This window comes from Petaurus breviceps, unplaced genomic scaffold (genome assembly GCF_028583685.1).
Source record: "Petaurus breviceps papuanus isolate PSGF00001 unplaced genomic scaffold, PetGlider_PUasm1.0 171, whole genome shotgun sequence".
NCBI lineage: Eukaryota > Metazoa > Chordata > Mammalia > Diprotodontia > Petauridae > Petaurus > Petaurus breviceps.
In genome coordinates, this window is record NW_027185754.1 from 25512310 (window position 1) to 25536364 (window position 24055).

At 37.9% G+C, this 24055-nt stretch overlaps 1 protein-coding gene across 5 annotated transcripts in view; it reads left to right on the forward strand.

The window, feature by feature from the left end:
* Positions 1–24055, forward strand: part of PPP6C (protein phosphatase 6 catalytic subunit) — a 48139-nt gene that overhangs the window by 1991 nt on the left and 22093 nt on the right. The window contains exon 2 of one of the 5 annotated variants that reach the window (XM_069082758.1): positions 20260–20365. The exons of the other annotated variants lie outside the window; for them this stretch is intronic. Within the exon in view, the coding sequence (XP_068938859.1) occupies positions 20354–20365 (12 nt within the window). The 5' untranslated portion in view covers positions 20260–20353. The remainder of the gene's footprint in view (positions 1–20259; positions 20366–24055) is intronic. 5 annotated transcript variants of the gene reach the window in all.

Below are 24055 nucleotides of genomic sequence, written 5' to 3' on the forward strand. Positions count from 1 at the left end.
ACTGTTGTTTCCCTCTCCTTATAGAGGGAAAGGCCATTTTCTGATTCTTTTTATTTTTTTATATTTTGCCTTTTGGAGGGCAATTGGGGTTAAGTAACTTGCTCAAGGTTACACGGCTAGGTTTTGTGTGTGTGTGTGTGTGTGTGTGTGTGTGTGTGTGTGTGTGTGTGTGTGTGTTAAGTGTCTGAGGCTGGAATCGAACTCAGGGCTGGGGCTTTCCTTACTGCTGCACCTAGCCGCCCCATTTTCTGATTCTTGAAGATTTAGAAGAGTTAAGTCTTTTATCACTGTTTCAGATTCTAGTAGCCTGCCTTGTTTTAACTGAGCAGCTGATGATAGACTCTTTATACTTAACAATACTTGCAGGGAAAGAAAATTTTCTACTTTGTTGCAGAGTTTGTGTGTACAATATTCAGGTTATTGTTAAATAGAGATTGTAATTTAATTCGTGAAGGTGAAATAAACCATGTTTCTATATTTTTCAACCTTCCCCCAAATTGGGGGCGGCTGTAAGACATAACAGGACAAATTTACTTGGTGGTGGTATTTGTTTAAAGGTTTGGTAACATAAGCTCCTTTGTTAGAATGTAAGATCCTTGATAGCACAGATTGTTTCATTTTTTATATTTGTATCTTCAGTTTCTCAGTGCCTAGTATAAGCACCTATAATAAATGTTTATTGATTGACTGGTGCCATATTTAGCTGTTTTAAAGTTTAGTTCCCCCTGCTCCCCCCCCCCCCCAAGTTGTTCCTGGTATACTGCCATGTTTTAGTAATTTGAGAATGAAGGAATTTAAATCTCTGGAATATTGGGGTTTTTCCTAAGTGGTTTCTATGTTTGTGTGGTGCTTAGTGTTTGTGCTTACAAGTAGGTACTAGTGCCAGAGTATTGGTTTACTCAGTAAACTTTGATCAGCAGTTTGCTAAGTGGTTAGCTGTAGGCAGGCTTCAATCCCTTTTTGAGATATTAAAGGAATTTGTCAATACAAAATGCATAAATTCTGTTTTCATGAGAAAGAGGAGTCTTGCTTCTTTTGCTTTGTGAGTCTGCCCAGTTCATGAAATTTACACTGAAGTGTAACAATTATGTATAAGCTCACTATTATATTTTGTTTGGAAGAAATTTATGGGCAACTTATTTTTAAACAAGATGTTTAGAAACAAGTGAGAAGTCAAAAGATTGTTTCAATAATTATAGTTGTGCACTTTTTATAGGTAGTACTTTGCAACTTAAGAAGCACTTTCCTCATAACACTCTTATAAAGTAGGTTATATAAATACTATCCCAGTATACTCCAGAGAAGTGAAGTGACTTGTCTGTAGTCATGTAACTAGTGATAGAGTTGTGATTGCAACTGAGGCCTTCTGACTTCCATTTCTGGTGTTATTTCCTTAACAATTTTGTATTCAGCATTAGATGCCATTGTCTACATTTTCTTTCTGAATATATTCTTCTCCTTTAGCTTTAGAGATTTCCACACTTTTCCTGGTCTACCTTTCTAACTTCTCTATTTCTTCATCTCAGTGTCTTAAGCTATACATCCCTCAAGGTTTTATCCTTGATTCTCTTCTCTTGGCAGTCTCATTTCCACAGTTTCAGCTATTATTATAGTATAGATGACACCCAAATCTTTTTCTACTCCTGGCCTCTCCTGAATTCTGGATATACATGAGTCCTTCTATGGCTTATCTACCAAGACAGAACCTCTCACTGGCACTTCAAACTCAATACACCCCAAATTGAATTTCTTATCTTTTCCCCAGTGCAGTGGAAAAAGCATCGATTTAAAATTCGGGGACTTGAATCTGAGTCTGACTTCTTCTGTATATCAGCTATGAGACCTTGTTCATACTTCCCTAGTCCCTGGGCCTCAAGTTCAAAGTCCTGAGTTCAAATCAACCTCAGAGGTCCTTAATAGCTTTGTGACCTTGATAAGTCACTTAACCTCTCGGGTTAATTTTCCTCATCTGTGCAATGGGGATAATAATAGAACCTACCTTACAGGGTTGATATGAGGATCAAATGAGAAATTGTTTGTAAAGTGCTTAGTATAGTGCCTGGTACATGGTAGCAGTTTCATAAATGTTCTCTCCTTTCTTCCTCTCCCTTATGGACTTAGGTTAATTATTTGTTGTTTGATATTGTAATTGTAGGTGTATATATGTATTAGAGACAGATAGGTGGTGAAGTGGTTAGAGTACTTGACCTATAGTTAGGAACACCTTGAGTGCAAATCTAGCCTCAGACACTTACTGTGTGAACCCAGGCAAATCACTTAACTTTCGGTCTCATGCATCATCTATAAAATGGAGATGATAATAATAGCACAGGGTTGTTATGAAGGTAAAATGAGATGACACTTGTAAAGTGCTTCCCAAACTTTAAAGTGATATAGAATTTTTATTTATTATTGTATCTATTATCATGTTCTAGACTCTAAACTGTGTAATCTAAGGCACAGATTGTTTCTTACCTAAATTTTGCAACTCCTCCTAGTTCCTATTTACAAGGTGCTGCAGCTGTTCAAATAAATTTTTGTTGAATTGAATTAAGCTTCTAATTTAATTTTAAACTAGGTTGACTTTAGTTGGTAGCATTGCCCAGACTATGCCAGACAGTTTAAATTTTTATCAGTGGTGGAACTTGTGATAATAACTAATAATAATATCTCATTGCTTCTAGAAATGGGTGTCAGTTGATTTGCCTTATGGCTGGACTCACCATCTCTTTGATTTCTCAGTCCTAAACACCTATCCTTTCACAGCCTCTACATCCTTCTATGTAGTCCCTTCCGTTAGAATGTAGGAATGTTAGGGACTGTTTCTTTTGTATTCCTATCCATAGCACTTAGCTATATGCCTGACATATAATAACTGCTTAATAAATGCTTTTTCATATATTCTTTAGCACTTTAAGGTCTATAGAGCACTCTCAGGATAACCCTGGGAGGTAGGTAGTTTAAGCCTTTTATCACCATTTTACAAATGAAGAGATTGAGACTCAGAGAAGTTAATTGAGTTGCCCAAGACCAAGTGACAGAGCAAGGATTAGAATTTGTCTCTTGGATCCTATCAAGAGCTCTTTCCTTTCTACTACACTGTTTCTATTAATAGTATAAAATTTACTATTAAATTTAAGAACAGGGAATGGATGTGAGGTTTGGTTTTTCTTTTTCTTTATTAGATACAAAACTATTCTAATAATTATATTTGCCAGTAATTATTACTTCTTATATTTAAGTTAGTCCTTCTTTGAAGTCTGATACCATCTTGAAATTGTGCATTAAAATATTTTTGGAAATAATCTGTTATTGTCTTAGACTTCAGAAAGTCCTGATATGCTCAACTTAGGTTTCTGTCCCACCCCTTCAAACTAAGGAAAGTACAGTTGTCATCACATTTAATTTCCTTTTCAACCCAGTTATTTTCTACCTAGTTAAAACTGTCATGACTTTTCTGGGTAACAACAGATAAGGAAGTTTTGTGGGTTTTCCTACAGAACAAGAGATCTCCCTGTTGAAAGGGCTTTAGGATTGCTAACTTTTTTGCTTGTAGAAACCAGCATTTCATGGGTAACCATGGTCAAAGAATTGCATGATTCTTCCCCCTATTGGTGATGAGCTAGGTTGTACTTAACTGGGCTAGTCCAGGGATGGCAGACAGTCTAACTGTTACTGGATTTATACTGGAAGTTCTTCCAGGTTGGTGGGATTTGTCAGAACTTGCATTGTACATATATATATGCATATACACACAGACACATACACATATCCTTTAGGTGTACAAGATCATCTCTTTACCACAGTCATCGTAATATGACTTGTATAGTTCGACAAATTTCAGTTTGTTTCAGTTCATGAAGTTGATGTACAAATAAGAATTGTGGGCCAAAGAAAAGGTTCAGAGTACTCCAAGCCTCAGTTTCCATATCTGCAAAGTTTGGACTAAATCTTCTCTGGGCTCACCTTCTTATCCAGCACTACTGCCTAAGGGATTCCAACACCAATATGTGACTGTATTAAAGAGAAGGAGGCAGATAGATGAACATTAAAGATCAAGTAATGATCATAGATGCCATCCCTTGCATGAAGGCTTCCCTGATAGCCGTCTTTTTTCATTCATCACTCAAGTGGTTACTTTGCTCTAATTAATTTGCAAAGTAATATGTTTTATAGTTACCTATAGTTTATAGGTCTTATCAATCAATAAACATTTATTAAGTGTCTGTTGTGTGCGAGACATTGGATGTACAAAGAAAAGAGACAACCTCTTCTTTCAGTGAACTTGTATTAGAGGGGAGAATATATTCACACATGAAAATAATGGCTACCTACAAAACAGTACACAGTAATGGGCAGTACTAACAGTTGAGAGTAGACAGTACTAACAATTGAGGTACTAAAACTGAGGGTTTTTAGGAGTTGGTGCTCGAGGAGGGAGGCTATTCCAGGCAGGGGAAACTGTCATTGCATGCAGACAGGAGATTGGAATGCCTTGTGAGAGGAGCAGCAAGCAGATCATTCTGACTGAAGTGGAGTGTGTTTGAGGTGGGGGTAGTTGGAGAGGTTAGAATAGTATGTTTTCAGTTTGGCTGTAGATTGGAAGGAGACTTTTAACAGCCTTACAAAGGAGTTTAGTTTTGATCATTAGAGGCAATTGGGAGCAACTGAAGCTTTTTGAACCAAGGTAACATGGTTAGGAATATCAGTTTGGCAACTATGTGGAGGATAGAATGAATATAGGATATCCTGGATGCAGGATGAGCTTAGATAATATTGAGAACCTTTATTTAATCTTTGTATCTCTCTGGGGACCTATTGCAGTAATTTTGCATGAAGGTGCCTAATAAATATTTGTTGAATGAATGAATCCTAGAGGAAAAAAAAAGTTTGTTCTGATAATGGAAATTAAGTGAACTTCTTACCTAAATTATTACTTGATTCTTGAAGTGGCTAAATCAGAGATACCTACTAGTCTTTAATGGATCTGTGCCTTCATTGATTGGGAAGTTCTTTCCCAACAAGCATGGAAACCCAACCATGCTGGCCCATTCTGTTTGATTTTTGTCCATGCCTACTCATAAGTTTGCCATGAAGAAGTCCACCCAACGTTTTGGAGGCCTTCCTTACTTTTCCGTGTTGGAAGGACTAGAATAAAGTAAATGCCAGGGTATTTAGGCTAATCAACAATATGTAGATATCCAGGACTGAATGGAAGTATGGGAATCTCTCAGGTTGCAATGTGTAGGACTGTAGGCCACAATCTTTATATCCTGCTTTACAAATTACTTGTGTATGGAATAATGGATTATATTGTTAAACATTTTTTGAGGGGAGGTGGCCTTGACCTATGACTTAATTGATATAAAGAAATCTTTGGTGGAAACTCCCTCTACTCTACTCACAGCTGTACTTAAGCTTAGAGTTTGAGTATTGCCTAGAGTACCCAGAAGTTAAATGATGGGAGCCACTTTGTCAGAGGTGAGACTTGAACTCAGTAGGTCTTCTGATTTCCTGAGGCCAAATCACTGTTCACTTAGCCCTGTTGCCTTTCCTACCAAACTTTTAATTAAATATATATTTATTAAGCATCTCATACACAAAGCAGCGGATTTAGACAGGATGCAAAGAGGACATGTCCAATTCAGAGTGTTAGAATTGGCAGAGGTCATAGAGACCATCTATTCTAGCTTCATCATTTTACCAACAAGGAAAACAAGACTCAGAAAAGTGAAGTGACTTGCCTCGTTCACATAGATATCAACCACTATATTTGAACCCCAGGTCTTCTGACTCTTATCAAAGACAATTTAATTATACTATCTCTCCTGCCCTAAAGGTGCTGATATCTTTATAGTGTCTATTATAATCCTGCTGGATTGAAAACTATGAGGAAAGAAGCCTTATTCATTTTTGCATCTTCTTGCAGTCAGCACCATGCTCTGCACATAGTATATACTTAATGAATATTTGCTGCATTTCATTGTTCAATATGACTATGATTCTTTTTTATTTATTTATTTTTTTTTAGCAATCGGGGTTAAGTAACTTGCTCAAGGTTACACGGCCAGTTATTTCTGGGTGTGGTGCTGAGTGTCTGAGCCTGGGATTCGATCTCCAGGTCGTCCCAACACTGGAGCCGGTGCTCTTACTCGCTGAGCCACCTGGCCTCCCCTAAGCAATTGGGGTTAAGTAACTTGCTCAAGGTTACACGGCCAGGTGTTTCTGGGTGGGTGCTAAGTGTCTGAGCCCGGGATTCAATCTCCAAGTCTTCTCAACACTGGAGCCAGTGCTCTTACTTGCTGTGCTACCTGGCTGCCCCAAATACAATTTTTTTTTTTCCTTTTTAAGCAATCGGGGTTAAGTAACTTGCTCAAGGTTTATTTCTGGGTGTGGTGCTGAGTGTATGACTATGACTCTTAAGGTTTCAGAGAGAGTCTTGGGAATTACTGACCATAGTTTCTCATCAATTTCTTATCAGTTCCTTCATATCAGACAACAAGTGAAATAAATGTTAAAGGAGAGCTCTATTGAATAGCTTTTTAGAGGGAAGCAGAATAATTTCTGTAAGGGAAAAATCAGTGCCAGACAACTATTAAAAAAATCTTAATTAAGTGAGAACAAATGGTATGGTGGAAAAGTAACTGTATTTGGGGTCAGAGGACCTATGTTAGAATTATGTCTCTGTTACTATCTGTGGGACTTGGCAAAGTTACTTGCCATCTTAAAAACAAACCTTTGTTTCATAGCTATAGTCTACCACTTTCCTAAAGTTAGGAGGGAGACATGTTTCACCTTAAATCCTCTAAAGTTAAGACTGCTCACTTACACAATGTGATTATTATCAATCAAGCAGGCAGTAAGTATTGTGTCTTTTATGTGCTTGGCATTGTATTAATTGTTAGAAATACACATGCAAAAAAAGTAAAAACAATCCCTATCCTCAAGGAGATTTTATTTGAATAGTAGAGATGACAAATAGTTATATACAAGATACATGCAGAAGAGCAGGAAGGTAACCTTAGGGAGGAAGCCACTGGCAACTTGGGGGAACCAGGAAAGGTCTTGTGTAGAAGGTGTCATTTGAGCTGAGTCTTGAAGGAAGCTCAGTGTTGTAAGAGATGGGGGTGAAGAATGAGAACATTTCAGGAATTAGAGATGGTCCATGGTCCATAGGAGATGAAACCTATGTGAGGAACCAACATGGATCAGCATGGTAAAGTACTTTAAGGGGAATAATACATTATAATTTATTTACTTATTTATTTTTAGTTTTCAACATTCACTTGCATAAGATTTTGAGTTCTAAATTTCCTCTCCATCTCGGAATAATACATTATAACCCAAACCTGTATGTATCTTGTATAAATGTATAAATATAGCAGTTCCTAAGGGACTATACACCTTGTAACACTGTTCAGTTAATATTGTATTTTAGCGAGTTTCTATCAGAAGTTGCTGGATCAGTGTGCTACTGTGTCCAAGAAACCATCAGGAAGGGTATGAGAAATGACAGACAGGTAGTCTTATTCCTGTATGAAAAAAAGGTTTGATCAGAGTTCTGAAATCTTTCAATACTATTTTCTTTGTGTGATTGTGGTAATTGTGTTCACTTAACCTCTTCAGATCTTAGTTATTCTTTCAAATGATATTAAACTAATTGATCTTTTTAGATCCTTTCCAGATCTTCAATCTTATAATTTTGTGATTTTTTTTCGGGGGTGGGCTCAAACATCCAAGTTAGTATTTTCTATGTTGGAGGCACCAAATGATGCTTTGGCAGAGAGTGTGGTTGTCCTACATCTGAAAAATTAAGGGAGTCAGAAATTTTAGATTGCCTTAGTGTCCATTGTGACTCAGTCATTCAAACCAGCATTTTTTGGTATATATCCCTTCCCATTGAACTTTATTTTGTTAGAATGTAAGCTTCTTGAGGGCAGCAACTGTTTTTGCTTTTTCTTTGTATCAGTTCTTAGAACAGTGCCTGGCACATAGTAATAATAATTCAGTATATGTTTATTGATTTGTTAAAGAAGTACACTTGATTATGAAGTAGCAATTCTCTTTATTTGTTCAAAGCTTACCTCTCCCCAGCTTCCAAAAAATGGCTCCTTGTTCTTGTATTCTGGAATTTGGTTAACAGATGGGTTTTGGTTATAATGTATTATTTTGAAAAATGTTTTTAATTGGTATTTTCTGTTTCTTACGTCACCATTGTATCCTATGTTTCTTTCCCCTCTCCCAGAAACCCATCCCATATGACAAATAGTATTTTTAGAGAGGAAAAAAATGTCGACATAACTTACTAGTTTATTGAAAAAGTCTGAAACTGTGCAATGTGTAACACATGTGGACCTCCCACCTTCATGTAGGAGTAGGTTGGGGGTATCTTTTCCTATCTGTTTATTTGAGTCCCACTTGATCTTTGCAATTTTGTTACCTTTGCTTTTGATCTTTTGGTGTGTCATTCTTGCCATTTACATTGTTGTAGTAACTATATTCTCCCTGCCCCTCTTCCCTTTGGTTAATTACTCTGCGCCCCCCCCCCCCTTGCCCCCCCATGATGTCGTCCCATAAATGAAACGTTCAACTGTAGGCAGTATTGCCATTTTCTGTCCCTGATGGCTTCCCATCTGACTCTTCACTGTTACTTCTACATTTCTGCCTTAACCCATCTCCTTGTTGACATTTTGAAACAAATCTTTTGGTGGTCCCTATTGTTGTTACTCTGTTGCTGTATTTATTCCTTCTCACATTTCTCTTGTTTGGTATAGCTGAGAAGTCAATTTCTTCAGTTCTGGTTTTCTTTATAAAAATGTTTCAGACTTGGGGTGGCTGGGTGGCACAGTGAATAGAGTACCAGTCCTGGAGTCAGGAGGACCTGAGTTCAAATTTGTCCTCAGATACTTAACACTTACTAGCTATGTGACCTTGGGAAAGTCACTTAACCCCAGTTGCCCTGCCTTCCCCCCTCCAAAAGAAAAAGCAGCAAAAAAATTTTTCAAACTCTTTATTATTGAATATTTATCTCTTGTTCTGTATGGTTGTTCAGATTTGTTGATAGGTCAATCTGGTCTGTATTCTGAGCCCCACTGCTCTTTTGAACACATTATTCTATTTCCTCAACCTTTTTCTAGTTCATGAAGAATAGTTTTGTGTTCTTTGAATATTCTTTCCCTTGTATTTGAAGATCTTTTTCCTGATATCTCTAAGAACTTGTTTCTGAGTTGAATCGTTAAATTTAACCACTATGTGTCTTGGAGTTTGCAACCTTGGGTTTTTTTTTTCCTTCCTGGAAGCAATCTATGAATTCTTTCCATTGGAATTTCATTTCCTATGTTCAGTTCTTGTCTATGATTTCCTTTGTTATGGTGTTAAGGTTTTTTGGTCCTGTTGTGTTCTTCTGGGAGACCTCTAATTCTTAGGTTGTCTTTGCATCCTGTCTTTGAGCTCAGTCTATTTTGCTTGCATACTGGGCATACTTTTTTATGTTATTGTTTTTTGCTTCTTTTCTTCTAAGTTGCCCTTCACTTCTTTGTCTTTGCATTCCCAATCTATTCTCTCTTGTGAATCTTTGGTGAGACTTGCCATTGTAGATTTCAATTTGTCTTTCTGGTCATTGTTTCAACTTTGTAGGCCATAAAAGTCTGCTCTTATAATTGTCATTTCTCTTTTAAACCACTCAGGAAAATCGTGTATGGTTCCATGTTCTCCTCAAATTCCTCAGGATCCTCTGTCTTATCAAGTGTTGGATCTTTTTTCTTTATTTTACAGTATTTATTCATAGATTCCTGAACTTGTTTACTGGAACTTGAAATCATATTTCCTTTTGTTATTACTGGAGTTTTTTTTTTTGGTTGATTCAGTCTTTGAGATATGTTTATATTTATCATAGTCTCTGAGATTTATTTTTCCTGAAATCTTTAGTACTTTCAGTATCCTCCCCCCATTTCCCATATCACTCATTTTCTGACTCTCCCCTCTGGTTGTGGTTTCCTTGGGATCTGGATCTCAAATAGTCTCAGTTTCTTCCCACACTACACAATTTATGGTTTACCAGCCTGAGTGTCTAAATGGTTAGAACTGACCCCAGTTGATTGCAGTGGTCCATTCCTCCCCCATACAAGGTATCCTGTACTGGTGACCTGTCCCACTTTCTCTGTCCTCAGTTCTCTGGCCTGGCACTAGCAGTTCAGAGCCTTGCCACATTGGTGCTTCCAGGTTACCACCTCCATCAGACTTTTGCTCTTGAAGGGCTGTGGTCAAGCTGGCTATCCAGGCCAGCAAACTTCTGCAACCTGAACCCAGAGTTTCCAGGTACTGGGGAAAAAAAGGAGGAGGGACTTGGGTGTAGAGGTAGGTTTAGATATAAACCTGTATTTTTTGTTTTTGTTTTTTTTTTTTTAAATTCTGCATGCCCTACAGTAGAAACAGCTAAAATTACTTTATCTTTCATGCATAATTTCTGTTTTTGGAGAAGTTTGAAAGGTCATGGTGATTGAAGAAAATATCTGGTTCTCCATCTTGTTGCTCATGTAATCTAGACATCGGTTATAATGTATTAAGAACAATCATTACGACTGTCTTGCAAAAAAAAAATCAGCCTTGGTTGGAATATGCTGGGTGTTCCTGTAAAGTTCCTTTCCTGCAGTAACAGAATTTCCTACTCATCTCCATGACTTTTTAGATTCTCATCTGTTAACAGATTGAATTCAGCACACATTTATTAAGCATCTATCATGTGCAAGACATTAGGGATACAGAAACAGAAGCTAAAGTCTCTGCTCTCAGAGGCTTACATTCTACATGTCTTTAGCTTAATTCATTTAAACTTTTTCTTCTCCATATAGTGTCACTCTGTTCTTTTAATCATTTTATTCACACCTCTCTGGATCACTTACATTATGTTTTATCTTTCTTGAGGTGGTACATTGGAAACTGCATGTCTTATTCTAGGTGTGGGCAACACCTTGCATCCATATGACATTTTCTTTGTTATTTCCATCACTCCTTCTGATTTTTTCCCCTTTTTTGGACATAGTAGCACATTGAGGTATGAAATGGGAGATAGAATGTCAGGTTCAGGGAGTTTGGCTGGAATGTAGACTGTGTGATGAGAAGTAATGTGAATAAACTTTGAAAGGTGTATTGGAATCAGATTACAGAAGGCCTTAAATGTGTTATTTTATCCTAGTAGTATCCAAAAACCCTTGAAGGTTTTTGAATAATAGGGGGCTGACACGGCACATTTTTGCCTTAATTTTTTTTTGGACAGTTATTCAAATAATTATGGATTGCAGAGTGGATTGACTAGAATACAGGAGACTGACTAAATCAGTAGACTATCACAGTAGTCCAGGTAAGAATGATGAGAATCTCAATGAACATAGTGTGATTGGAGAAAAGGAAAGAGAATTTGTGGAGGGAAAATTGGCAGTTTGGCAAGTAACTTCCATGATGAGGAAGAAGAAAGTGTGAACTTCTATAGTACCAGGATCTTTGATTGTGGGTCCTTCATGCTAGGTCTTGAAGCAGTCTGGTAGCCCCCATTCCTGCTTACTAGGATATAAATAGTAAGGTGACTTAGGTGTTTTTTTTAAAATCACATATAGCACTTTAAGGTACGCAAAGTGCTCATAAAGCAATAGTGAAACAGGTAGTATTGATAAATACAGCTGGGTGGTTCAGTGGCTGGAGTATGAGGTCTCAGAATTAAGAAGATTTGCATTCCAGTCCTGTCTTGAACCAGCTGTGTGACCCTGAACAAGACATTTGTCAGCTTCACTTTTCTTAGCTGTAAAATGGGAAAATAGTGCTGAGTTCACAGGGTTGTTGCGAAGCTCAAAAGAGATAATAAATGTTAGGGTAGCTGTTATTAGGAATTATCATTTCTATTTTACTGCTGTGGAAACAGGCTCTTAGAAACTATGACTTGCTCAGGACTACATAGCTTAACCTTTAAACCCACGTTTCCTGATTCTATGTTCTATGCTCTTTTTACTTTCACTCATCTTTGAGTATTTAAAGAACTGTTTATGTGGAAGGGGAATTAATTCTGCTTGGTCCCAGAGTATAGAGCTAGGAGCAATCGGTAAAAATTATGCAGTGGTAGATTTACAGTTGACAAAGAAAAACTTACTAATAGTGAGAGCTATGCAAACATCAAATGGGTAGCTTCTGGAGGTACTAGGATATTGTTCACCAAGGGTCTTTAAAACAAAGGGTGGATGGCCATTTGTCTGGGATCTTTAGAGGGAATTCTTCAGGTTGCTTCTGGGGTTTCCTCCAATCTTAAGATTCTTTGATTCTAAAACTCCAGGATTAAGAACTTGGGTGACTTGTGAAGTCTGCAGAATCTCAGTGACTGAAGAAACAAATACTGTGTTTTAGTTGAATTTTTGATCTTCAGTGCCCAGCAATGCCCAGGACTTTGTACACAGTACTGGCTTAATAAATATTTGTTGAATGAAATAATCAATCTTATTGTCTTGAATTGTTGCCTAGATCTCATATGATTTAAATTTTCTGTGTTATTGCCCCTTCAGCAATTCAAGAAAAACATTTTTTGAGCACCACCAAGTTTAGATCCGCTATAGGTAAGGAGATGTTGTCTCTTCCCAGCTAGATTTTAAGTGGTCACTTAGAAAGTAGAGAAAATATTTTATTCAACTGTGTATTATACCCCACAGTGTATGGCAGAGTACTTTGCACTTACTAAAGATGAAACATCATTTAATGGAAAAAAACATTGAACTAGGAGTTCACTGCATCGCAGAATATGGTGGAAGAAGAAGGAGTAAAAAAGATCAGAAAGATGCCAGGTTGTAAAGGGCTTTAAAAGCAAAACAGAGGATTGCATATTTGCTCCTGGAGGTGTTAGGAAGCTGCTGAAGTTTATTGAATTGGTGATGATGGTGGATGACATGGTCAAATCAGTGCTTTATAGAAAGACCAGTTTGACAGCTGAGCAGAGGATGTACTGGAATGGAGTGGGGAGAGACTTGAGGTAGGGAGACTAACTGGAAGGCTATTGTAATTTATCTTTTTGTTTTTTTTTTGCTTTTTGGAGGGCATTTGGGGTTAAGTGACTTGCCCAAAGTCACACGGCTAGTAAGTATGTCAAGTATCTGAGGCCAGATTTGAACTCAGGTCCTCCTGACTCCAGGGCTGGTGCTCTATTCACTGTACCTAGCTGCCCTGGCTATTGTAATCTTTCAGGCAGGAAATGACATGGGGTCTACACCAGGGTGGTGGCAGTGTCAGAGGAGAGAAGGGGGGTATATGAGAGATGTTGCAAAGGTAAAACTTGACAGGACTTGTCAACTGACTGAAAATGGGGGAGAAAGGAAGAGTAAATAGAGGATGACACCTAGATTTTGAACCTGGATGGCTGGGAGAATGGTACCCTAATATTAACAGGAAAGTTAGGAAACGGGGAGGATTTAGGCATGAAGATATTGAGGCTAATTTTAGACAAGTTGAATTTAAGATGTCTCTTGGACATCCAGTTTGAGATGTATGACAGGTACTTAGCATGCTGCCCAGCACATAATAGTTTCTTTTTTTTTTTTAATATATATACATATATTTGAATATTTGATTTTAAAACTTTCAATTCCAGATTCATTCCCTTCCCCCCTGCCACCCACCCCCACTGGGGAGACAAGCAGTTCAGTATAGGTTGTACATGTGCGGCTAATGCAAAACAATAACATAGTAGATGTATTGTAAAAGACTGACTATATTTCCCTCCCTCCTATCCCACCTCCCACTTGTTCTACTCTCTACCTTGATCCCGTCCCTTTTCAAAAGTGGGTGCTTCCAACTTCCCTCCCCACCAGCCTGCCCTCCCTTCCATCATCCCCCCTCACATCCCCTTCCCCCCCTATTCTCCTGGAGGGTGAGATCCCCTATTTAGTGTGTATTTCCCTCCCTCCTCAAGCCAGATTCAATAGGAGTAAGGTTGACCCATTCCCCCCCGCCTTCCTATTCTTCCCCTCCATTGCAACCATTTTCCCTTGCCTCTTCTGTATGAGATAGCTGCCCCACTCTGTCTCTCCCCATCTCCTCTCATTATATTCCTCTCATCTCTTAATTTCACCTTTTAAGTATCATCCCTTCCTGTTAAATTGGTCCTGTGCCCTCTATCTATGTATACCTGTAAATGTATATACACACATTCACATATGTATTCATATGCCCGCATACCCTCATATAAAGACATATATATATATATATATATATATATACACACACACACATATTTCTAATCCCTTCAACTACTGAGAAAAGTTTCATAAGTTACAATTATTGTTTTTCCATGTAGGAATGTTAATAGTTCAACTTTGGCCAGGTGGCTCAGCAAGCAAGAGCACCGGCCCCAGTGCCGGGACGACCCGGATCAAATCTGGGCCCAGACACCCAGCACCACACCCAGAAACAACAACTGGCTGTGCAACCCCGAGCAAGCCACTCAACCCCGATTGCTTAAAAAAAAAGTAGTTCAACTTTGATAAGTTCCTTATGATTTCTTTTCCCTGTTTACCTTCTCATGCTTCTCTTGCTTCTTGTATCTGAATGTCAAATTTTCTATTCAACTCTGTTTTTTTCAGCAAGAATGCTTGAAAGTCCTGTATTCCACTGAATGAACATATTTTCCCCTGAAACATGATACTCAATTTTGCTAGGTAGGTGACTCTTGGTTTTAATCCCAGCTCCCTTGACCTCGGGAATATCACATTCCAGGCCCTTCGATCCCTCAGTGTAGAAGCTGCCAGATCCTGGGTTATCCTGATTGTGTTTCCACAATATTCAAATTGTTTCTTCCTGGCTGCTTGTAATCTCTCCTTAATCTGGGAATTCCGGAACCTGGCTATAATATTCCTAGGAGTTTTCTTTTTGGGATCTTTTTCAGGAGGTGATCGGTGGATTCTTTCAACCTCTGTTTTGCCCTCTCGTTCTAAAACATCAGGGCAGTTTTCTTTGAGAACTTCCTGGAGGATGCTTTCCAGGCTCTTACTTTGGTCATGGCTCTCAGGCAGTCCAATACTTTTTAAATTATCTCTCCTGGATCTATTTTCCAGGTCAGTGGTTTTTCCCATGAGATATTTCACATTGCCTTCTATTCTTTCATTTGTTTGGATCTGTTTAACAGCATCTTGATTTCTCATAAAGTCACTAGCTTCCATTTGCTCCAATCCAATTCCGAAGCAGTGACTCTCCTCAGTGAGCTCTTGAGATTCTTTTTCCATCTGGCAAATTCGACTTTTTAAGGCATTCTTCTCCTCATTGCCTTTTTGAGCCTCCTTTGCCATTTGAGTCAGTCTGTTTTTTAAGGTGTTATTTTCTTCAGTCAGGCTGTTGACTCTCATTTCATAATCTTCTTTCATTGTTCTCATTTCTCTTCCCAATTTTTCCTCCACTTCTCTTATCTGCTTCTTAAGGTCCTCTATGGCCTGTAACCAGCTGGTATTTTCCTTTGAAGCTTTTGGTGCAGGAGTTCTGACTTCACTGATTTCCTCCTGTTCCATGCCCCGCTCCTTCTTATCCCCAAAACAGGAGTGCAGTGTTGGAATCTTCTGTCTGCTTTGTTTCCCCTGCCTGCTCATTTTGCCACTTAATGATTTGACCTCTGGGCTCCCTGCCACAGTAGGACTCTGCCACCAGACAGGGGAGTTTTCGTCCCAAATGCTGGGGTCTTCTCAGCTGCCGGAGGTATTAGATGGGTGCCCTCTCTGAGGTCTCCACACGCTCTGGCAAGCTGGACACACACCCCAGGACCTCCACCCTAGACTGCAATCCAGATCCAAGCAGGTTAAAGCAAGAGCGATTACCCCTCAGACTGGTGCTTGGTCCCCCTACACTCTGCAGGCCAGGGGCTTAAGCCTCCACGCGGCACTGGCAGGCTGTGCCAGCATCTCAGCGGTTTCTCGCCCCGGGGGTAAAAGCCACGCACTCCCACTTACTGGGTCCCAAAGTCCAGACTGCACTGGCCTCTCACCTTGTCCTTCGCATCTATGTATTGATAAATCTGGAAACAGCCACAGCTACTGCTGCTCTGGAGTCCCTCTGGCTGGAGGCTGGTCAGGCCTGCCCTGGGGCTAAAGCCTAGGCGTGGGGCTGGGCTCGGCTCCCAGAGCGTTGCGCTGGCCGATTCCTGCCGACCTGCCGGGCTGTCCTCAGAGGGAGGTTAGCTTCTCTGTGTCATTTTGTGGGTTCTGCAGCTCCAAAGTTTGTTTAGAGTCCCCTTTTTACATGGATTGGGGAGGGTGGAAGCCGGAGCCGCTGGAGGGTCGTGCTTCTACTCCGCCATCTTGGTTTCGCCCCCACATAGTAGTTTCTTAATAAATGTTTATTGAATTATAGATAAGGAGAGAAGTTGAAGCTAATTTGAAAATCATCTGCATGAAGATAATAATTGAATCCATGGAAACTAATGAGATTATCAAAGGAAATTGTAGAGAGGGAGAGCAAAAGAAGGTCCAGCACAGAGCCTTGGGAGACACCCACAGTTAGTAGGAAAGACTTAGATAAAAATTCTACAAAGAAAAACTGAAGGAAAAAAAAACCCTGTCAGATAAGTAGGAAAAGGAATCAGGAGAGAGAACTGTCACAAAAGCCTAGAGAGTATCACGAAGAGTACTGAGTAAATTAAACTTGTTATACATACATATGGTGGAAAGCTAATGTAGGTTTATCAAAAGATGAACAACTTAAGTATTTCAAATAAGTGTTGGGCAGGCAGCATGGCATGGTTCATGAGATTCTGGACTTGACCTAAGTCAGATCAGGGATGCGGTGACATAATCAGTTTGTATAGTTTGTGTTATGTGCCAGCCACTGTGCTAAGTGCTCAGGATACAAAGAAAGGCAAACAAAACAAGTTAAAAAAACAAACCCCCAAGAGTCCCTGCTCTCAAGGAGCTCACAGTATAATGAGAGAGACTACATGCAAACAACTATTCACAGACAGGGTATATGTAGGATATTTGGGGACTAATTGGGGCTAATCTCAGAGGGCAGGCACTAAACTTACAGGGGATTGGCCTCCTTGCCATTTCTCTTACCAGGACTCTTCTGATTCTGTGTATTTTCACTGACTGTCTCCCATGATTGGAACTCTCTCCCCCCACATATCTATTTTCCTACTTCCTTCAAGTCTCAGTGAAAGTCCAGCCATCTGTAAGAATCCTTTCCTGGTCCTCCTTGCTTAACCTTAGTGCCTTTCTTTTGAGATTACTCAAAATAGCCTGTATATATCTTGTTTGTACATAATTGTTTTTGACTTGTCTCTCCCCCGAACCCCATTAGACTGTGAGCTTCTTGAGAGTAGGAACTGTTTGTTTTTGTTTTTATATTTGTTTGCCTGTCTCTGATTTCCAGGTGCTTAGTACATTTCATTGCTTGACACATTCTACGTGTTTAATAATGCTTGTTGACATACTTCCATCAAGGTACGATGCTAGGAGCTTTCGGAGCTATAAAGACCAAGAGAATATGACATACACAGAGAAACATAATACAAGATATGATGTGAAAGTGTATTTAGAAGTACAAAATATTTAGAGAAAAAAGAGACAACATCTGGCTAGGGATGTTTCAAATCAAAATCTGTCAGTGACAGTTTATTAATATGCAAGCATTTCTTCTGGAAAAGGGTCCAGATGGGCAGTTTCTCCTACTAATTGAAATTCTCCGTAGCTCAAACAATTTCCAGCTTATTTTGCATAGTGATCATGAAACAAGGGGTAAAATTCCACTACAAAGTAAAACCTAAGTTTAGAGTTTTTACTTTACAAATCAGAACAGTAGTGATGTTAATACAAGAAACTGTTGAAGGGAACTAACTATATATCCCTGAAACCAGTTACTTTTTTTCAGTACTTATTAGTTTCCATGGATTCAATTATTATCTTCATGCAGATTTCCCTTTCAGTCTGGTCCTAGGTGAACAAAGGGATCCCTCTTTTAAATTGATTAAATAAAAAGACACTGCCTTTCTCTTTTGATCATCATAACTAAGTCATTCTCTTTGTATAATTGTAATTCACCTTGCAGAATATTTGGGCTAATTCATAATTCTACCAGCTGTGCATTAGCGTACCAGTGTCTCTGCAGTCTCTCTAACATTGACTATTCCCATCTTTTGTCATTGTCAGTTTAATGGATGTATGGATGAGGCTTGGAGTTGTTTTGATTTGGAGTATTCTTTCATATGGTTGTTAATAGTTTGTATTTCTTACTTTGAGAAGAATTGTTTATAACTCTAGACCATTTATAAGAAAATAATTTTCATAGTCTTTATTTCTGTTTGCTGTATAACTGGATATAAGACTCATATCAGAAATATTTGATAGGAAGATTTCCCCCCCTGGTGATAGCTTACCTTCTTATCCTAGTAGTGTTAATTTTATTCCTGCAAGTTTTTCGGTTTTATGTACTTGAAATTATCTGTTTTATCTTTTGTAATTTCCTCAGTCTGTTGTTTAAGAATTCACCCTCTGTACCTATAGACTTGAAAAATATGATCAACTTCTCTTCTAATTCTTTTTAACAATATGAACTTTAATGTTCAGGTCATATAATTTTTAATTTATTGTGGTCTGTGGCATAAGATGTTTTTTAGAAATATACTTTCTGCCAGATTACTTTGCAATTTTTGCATCAGTCCCTACTCCAGTAGGGAGTTCTTTCCTAGGTAATTTGTTTTCAGTTTTATAAAATACTAAGTAATTGAATTCAGTTATATTTGATTCTTCTTTGTGTAGTCATTTCCACTGATCTAGTTTTGTTTTTTTTTTAAATCAGTACTTGATAGTTTCGAAGATTATTGCTTTATAGTATAGTTTGCTGTCTTGAAGTCATAGTGTTCTTCTTATTCTTACCTTTTTTGTTCTTCCAAATTAATTTCATTCGTTTGCTTTATTTCTTTAGCTTGTTTTAGCTAGCTTAATTTATTTAATTATTTATTAATTAATTTTATTTAGTTCTTGTAAAGTATCCCTTTGATAGTTTGATTGGTCTAGCACTAAATCTGTAAATTAACTTTGGTAATATTGTCATTTTATCATATTGACAGGGCCTAGCCATTAGCACTACGTATTCCTGTAGTTATTTAAGGTGTTTATTTCTTTAAGGAACATTTTTGTAATTGTATTTGTTAGAGTGACACCCAGGTATTTTGTTTGTATTTTATAGCTATTTTGAATGGGACTTCCTTTTCTATTATTGCACCTTAGATTTTTAATTGAAATGTTGATTTTTTAAAATGAGTTTATTTTGTAATTTTTACAGGTTTACTTTAACCTTAACAGTTCTACTAAATCCATTGTTTCAGTTAGTATCTCTGCTGATTCTCTAGGATTTTCTAAGTAAAAACATTTTCCAAGTAAAATCATCAGCAAATATGAATTGTTTTATTTCATCTCCGTGTATCTTAATTCCTTTTTTTTTTTTTTTTTTGCTTTTTGGAGGGGGGAAGACAGGGCATTTGGGGTTAAGTGACTTGCCCAAGGTCACATGGCTAGTAAGTGTTAAGTGTCTGAGGTCAGATTTGAACTCAGGTCCTTCTGACTCCAGGACCAGTACTCTATTCACTGTGCCACCACCTAGCCGCCCCTTTTTTAGTTCTTTTTTAAAAAATATTTATAATTTTTTTCCCCCCGTGCATATATCTTTATGACTTTAATTTCTTTCTCCTGTTTTACCGCTATCACCAGCATTTATTTCTAGGATCACATCAAATAGGGACCAGGATAATTAATCTCTTTTATAAGATTTTTGATTTGAGTTTTCTTTTTAATTAAACTCTTTTTTGGGAGGGGGGAAGGCAAGGCAATTGGGGTTAAGTGACTTGCCCAAGTTCACACAGCTAGTAAGTGTGTCAGGTGCCTAAGGCCGGATTTGAACCCATATCCTCCTGATTCTAGGGCTGGTGCTCTACTCACTGCACCATCTATCTACCCCTTGATTTGAGTTTTTGAAGGAGAGAAATACTATGCAAATCTAGGCTATTACAGTGCTTTTTAAAAAACGATATGTAGCTAGAGAAACGTCTCCTTTTGATAGAGGGGTCCGTGGGTCTTAACAGTCTGTCAAGACCTAAAAAAAGTTAAGAACTCCTTTAAGAATTCTTGTAATGCCCCATTTTGCATACAAATTACCCTTAATCCTTGAAGGCTATATCTATGAAGTATAAGTTCTAGAATGTCCTACAAAGTTGAAAAGGCTTCCATTATAGGTCTCTGTCTCCTTCCTTAGGACCAGCCTGTCAGAATTTAGAGAAGCTTACGATCAAGTATCAGTGACGAGGGAATGAATTTTTTAGGCCACAACAACTCATGAAGATTGCAGAATGCATACGAAGGTAGGAAGAAAGTAACTATGCTTAGGAAATTAGAGATCTTGAAGTAAGCTTTCAAATGCAGTTAAATAAACGAATATACTAAAAACTTAGTACAGATTTGGCCAGTATTAGCACTAGACTCTATTCTGTTTCTTCCACAAATGTTTTTTCTTTTTTCTTCTTCCCTTTTTAACAACTAAGTCCCCTGTATCTCATCTTCCTTCTGAAGGATTGATAGTTCTCATTGTCCAGAACTCTTCTGTTTTTAGGTAACACAGTAGACATTTTGATCTTCCTGGATCTCTGTACATAAAAATCATTTAGCAGTCATTCAGAGGCAGAGGACTACAAGTAAGTTTTCCACCAAAATCCTTTTACTAAATCCATTGTCTTTTAGAATTTCATCTGTACTATTATGCCCTGCTTTGTGTTTCTCATTTTAAGAAGGATAACTCTGAGTGCGTCTTGAGAAGAGGACTTAGGATAGTGAGGTAATTTGAAATATCATTTAGGGTTCAATCCAGTGCTACTTCTCTGTAGCTTTCCCTTTCCCTTTTTCTTCCTGTTAGTGTTCCCTTTCTCCTTGAATTTTTCTAAAGTACTTTGTCTGATTTCTTCCTTACTCCCTTTTATTTTTTATGCTTATTATGCTTATCTGTGTACAGGAGTGGTAGCATGCTGTAGTGGTTACCATTTGGTGATTCAGGAGTTCCCATGATGATCCAACGGGTTTGCACTAAAAATTCTGTAATGATGCTTTACTCAGTGAATAACTGCCCAGTTAAGTTACAGATACATTTTTCCGACAAAAAGTATATGTGTGCTTGAAGCATTATAGATTTGTTTCTTCAGGGATTTGTAATCATCATGATTGTGTGCCCAGTGATTTTGGTGTTTGTTCATTGATTGCAGTAAGTGCAATGTATTTTTGCAGTTTCTCAGCCTGTCACCAAATTTTTTCCACAACTGCCATAAGAGTTCAGTATTCCAGCTCAAGCCAATTCTCAACTGATAGTCAGATACATGTTCATACCCTCATTTTTGTACTGTAAGTTACACCAGAGTATATATATATATATCCCTTTCTCCTCTGTTCCCCCATAATTGTGTCTCATAAGCTGTGTAATTATTTGATCGAGATGTTATGAACGATTGTGTTTATGAAGGACAAAAATCAGGGTGTTTGAAAGCTACTATTGCTGGGCATGTGTATCATAAGCCATCCTGAAACCATCGTAAATAACAGAAACAAATTTAATGTTGCCTCTTAATGTACTATTAAAACTTTTTTGTTTTAAACTTGTTCTCTCGTTATCTTACTGTTCTGGTAAATGGAGGATTTTCAAGTCATCTGGTTGGCAACACTGGTTGTTTGTTCAGTTTTGTATCTGTGAGAGTCCAGTTGATTTACTAGCTAAGTGGTGCTATGGAGGGCTGACTCCATAATCAAGAGGGTCTGAATTCAAATTCTGCCTCAGACACTAACTGTGATCCTGGGCAAGTCACTTAGCCCTGTTTACCTCAGTTTTCTCAACTGTATAAAATGAGGTGAAAATGACAAACTGCTCTAGGATCTTTGCCAAGAAAACCCCAAATGGGATTATGAAACTTTGGACATGACTAATGGACTAAACAGGAAAACTGGTATGCCAGTGGTAGAAGAGAAGAAAGTCATGTCTAAAGAAATTCTTTACTCACTAAAGTTAGTTTATGTATGGAGCATTCCCAAAGTTTTCAGTTATAATAGTGTAAAACTCCACTAGGATTTTGGGACTCGCTATATAAACATCGTTAAAAAAGAAGCAATATGTGCAAATACACTTCAAGTACATCTGTCATTTAATACAGTGCTTGTCATTAGTCAGTAGAAAAGTAATTATTTTGTGAATAAATGTTCATCTTCATAGATTACTTTGGTAGCTAAATTTTTTTTTAAATGACATTCCATTTTCTCGTAAAAGAGCCTGTAAAATTATCTTCCTATTTCAGCCACATATTTGTGTGAGCAAACATTTTTGCTTGTTCTCGTTTTAAGTCAGAATACAGAAATAAACTTGATGTAGTACTAGATTTAAGATTCTATTTGGTATTGAGACACATAGTAATAATGGTAAGCACATGAAGTTTTGCTGGATTGCTTTTAATTCTTACAGAATGTCCCATATAAAATATTTGTAATTATTTTGTTATTTTATATTTAGAATTTTCTTAAATTATAGGCATAATGAAGTTTTATATATTATAATTGTATAGTGTAAATTTTAACTTGAAACTTTTTTGAGTAAAAGTTTTTGTAGTTATTGTAAACACAATACAAAATAAGTAGTATATTAAATTTCCTTGGGGATTCATACCATATCTTTGTTATTGAAAGGGTTTTTCAGAACAAACAACATTGGAAACCACTGGTATAGTGGATAGAGGGCTCTACTTGGAGCCAAGAAGCTCTGTATTCAAGTTCAGACACATACTGGCCCTATGACCTTGGGGAAGATACCTAACCTTTCAGTGCTAGTCCACTCCCTAATACTCTTTCAAGGTGTGGAGGTGCCCTGGTTGGTGTTCTTATCTGGAATTTCCCTATACCAGTAAAATCATAGGTTCAGCCCCCGATTCTGTATTTATAATAGCCCCTCAGCAGAGTGTAAGCAACTTGAGGACATTTTGTCTTTGAATCTGTAGTGCCTAGCAGAGTGCTTAATATGCACAGTATTTCACTTCTTTGAGATCAAAAACCCAAAAATGTGAGTATTCCTAGTGGTATATATTGCAACTCATTTGTTACTTTCTTACTAGAATAGATAAAGCATTTATGAATTAGGTTACTGTGTACTTTGCTAATAAGCACATGGAATAAAAATACAAACACAAAGAATGATAGCCCTTGACCTCAAAGATCTTACATTCTAATTTGAGAAGACTGTAAAAGGGGCTGAAAGGGATCTGGAGGGGAAAATGGCAAAAGTAGTCCAAAGTCTAGCTCTCAGCTCAGCCTACTTTTGAAGTGATTGTGGCTGGCCCTAGGTACTTTCCCAAATAGAGGTACTACAGAGGAATTCACCATTTGGAGTCAGGGTGGGTAGAGATGGAGAAGTAGTCTGGTGGTGAGTCATGGGGCTGATAAAGAGTTTGAAGTGCTTTTCTTGTTCAGATGTCTTTTTATAATTCCTCCACAGGGGATGGACCTAAGAGCCTTCCTCCTAGGTCTTTTACCATTTGACAAGTACCAAAGCAGCATTTAACATTTGTTGTGCCTCATTCTTTCTACATGACCAGCTAACTTACCTCCTTTTCAGTAGTTCAGATACTATCTTTTATGCTACTACTTTCTTTATGCAAGTCATCATTAGTGATATGCTGCAGCCTGTTTGTGTCCACCATGGTTCTTCATTCTTCTTTCCAGTTTTGATTCTTTGGAAATCATGCTCTACAATTATTTATAGCCGTACAATATCATTAGGAGACTGTTGTGCATAGATGCTTAACAAATATTTGTTGAATTTAGTTAAAACCATGATGAATTGTTAAATGTCATTTGTAGGATTTTAGATCTAGAGTTGAAAGGGGCCTGAGAAACTGTCTAGTCCAGGAAACTGAGACTCAGAAGTTAGGTGACTTGCTCAAGGTCACGTAGTGTTACTGGCAGGATTTGGACGAAGGTCTTCAGACCGCACAGCCGGTGGGTCTTTCTTTTATATGTGTCAGCTTTCT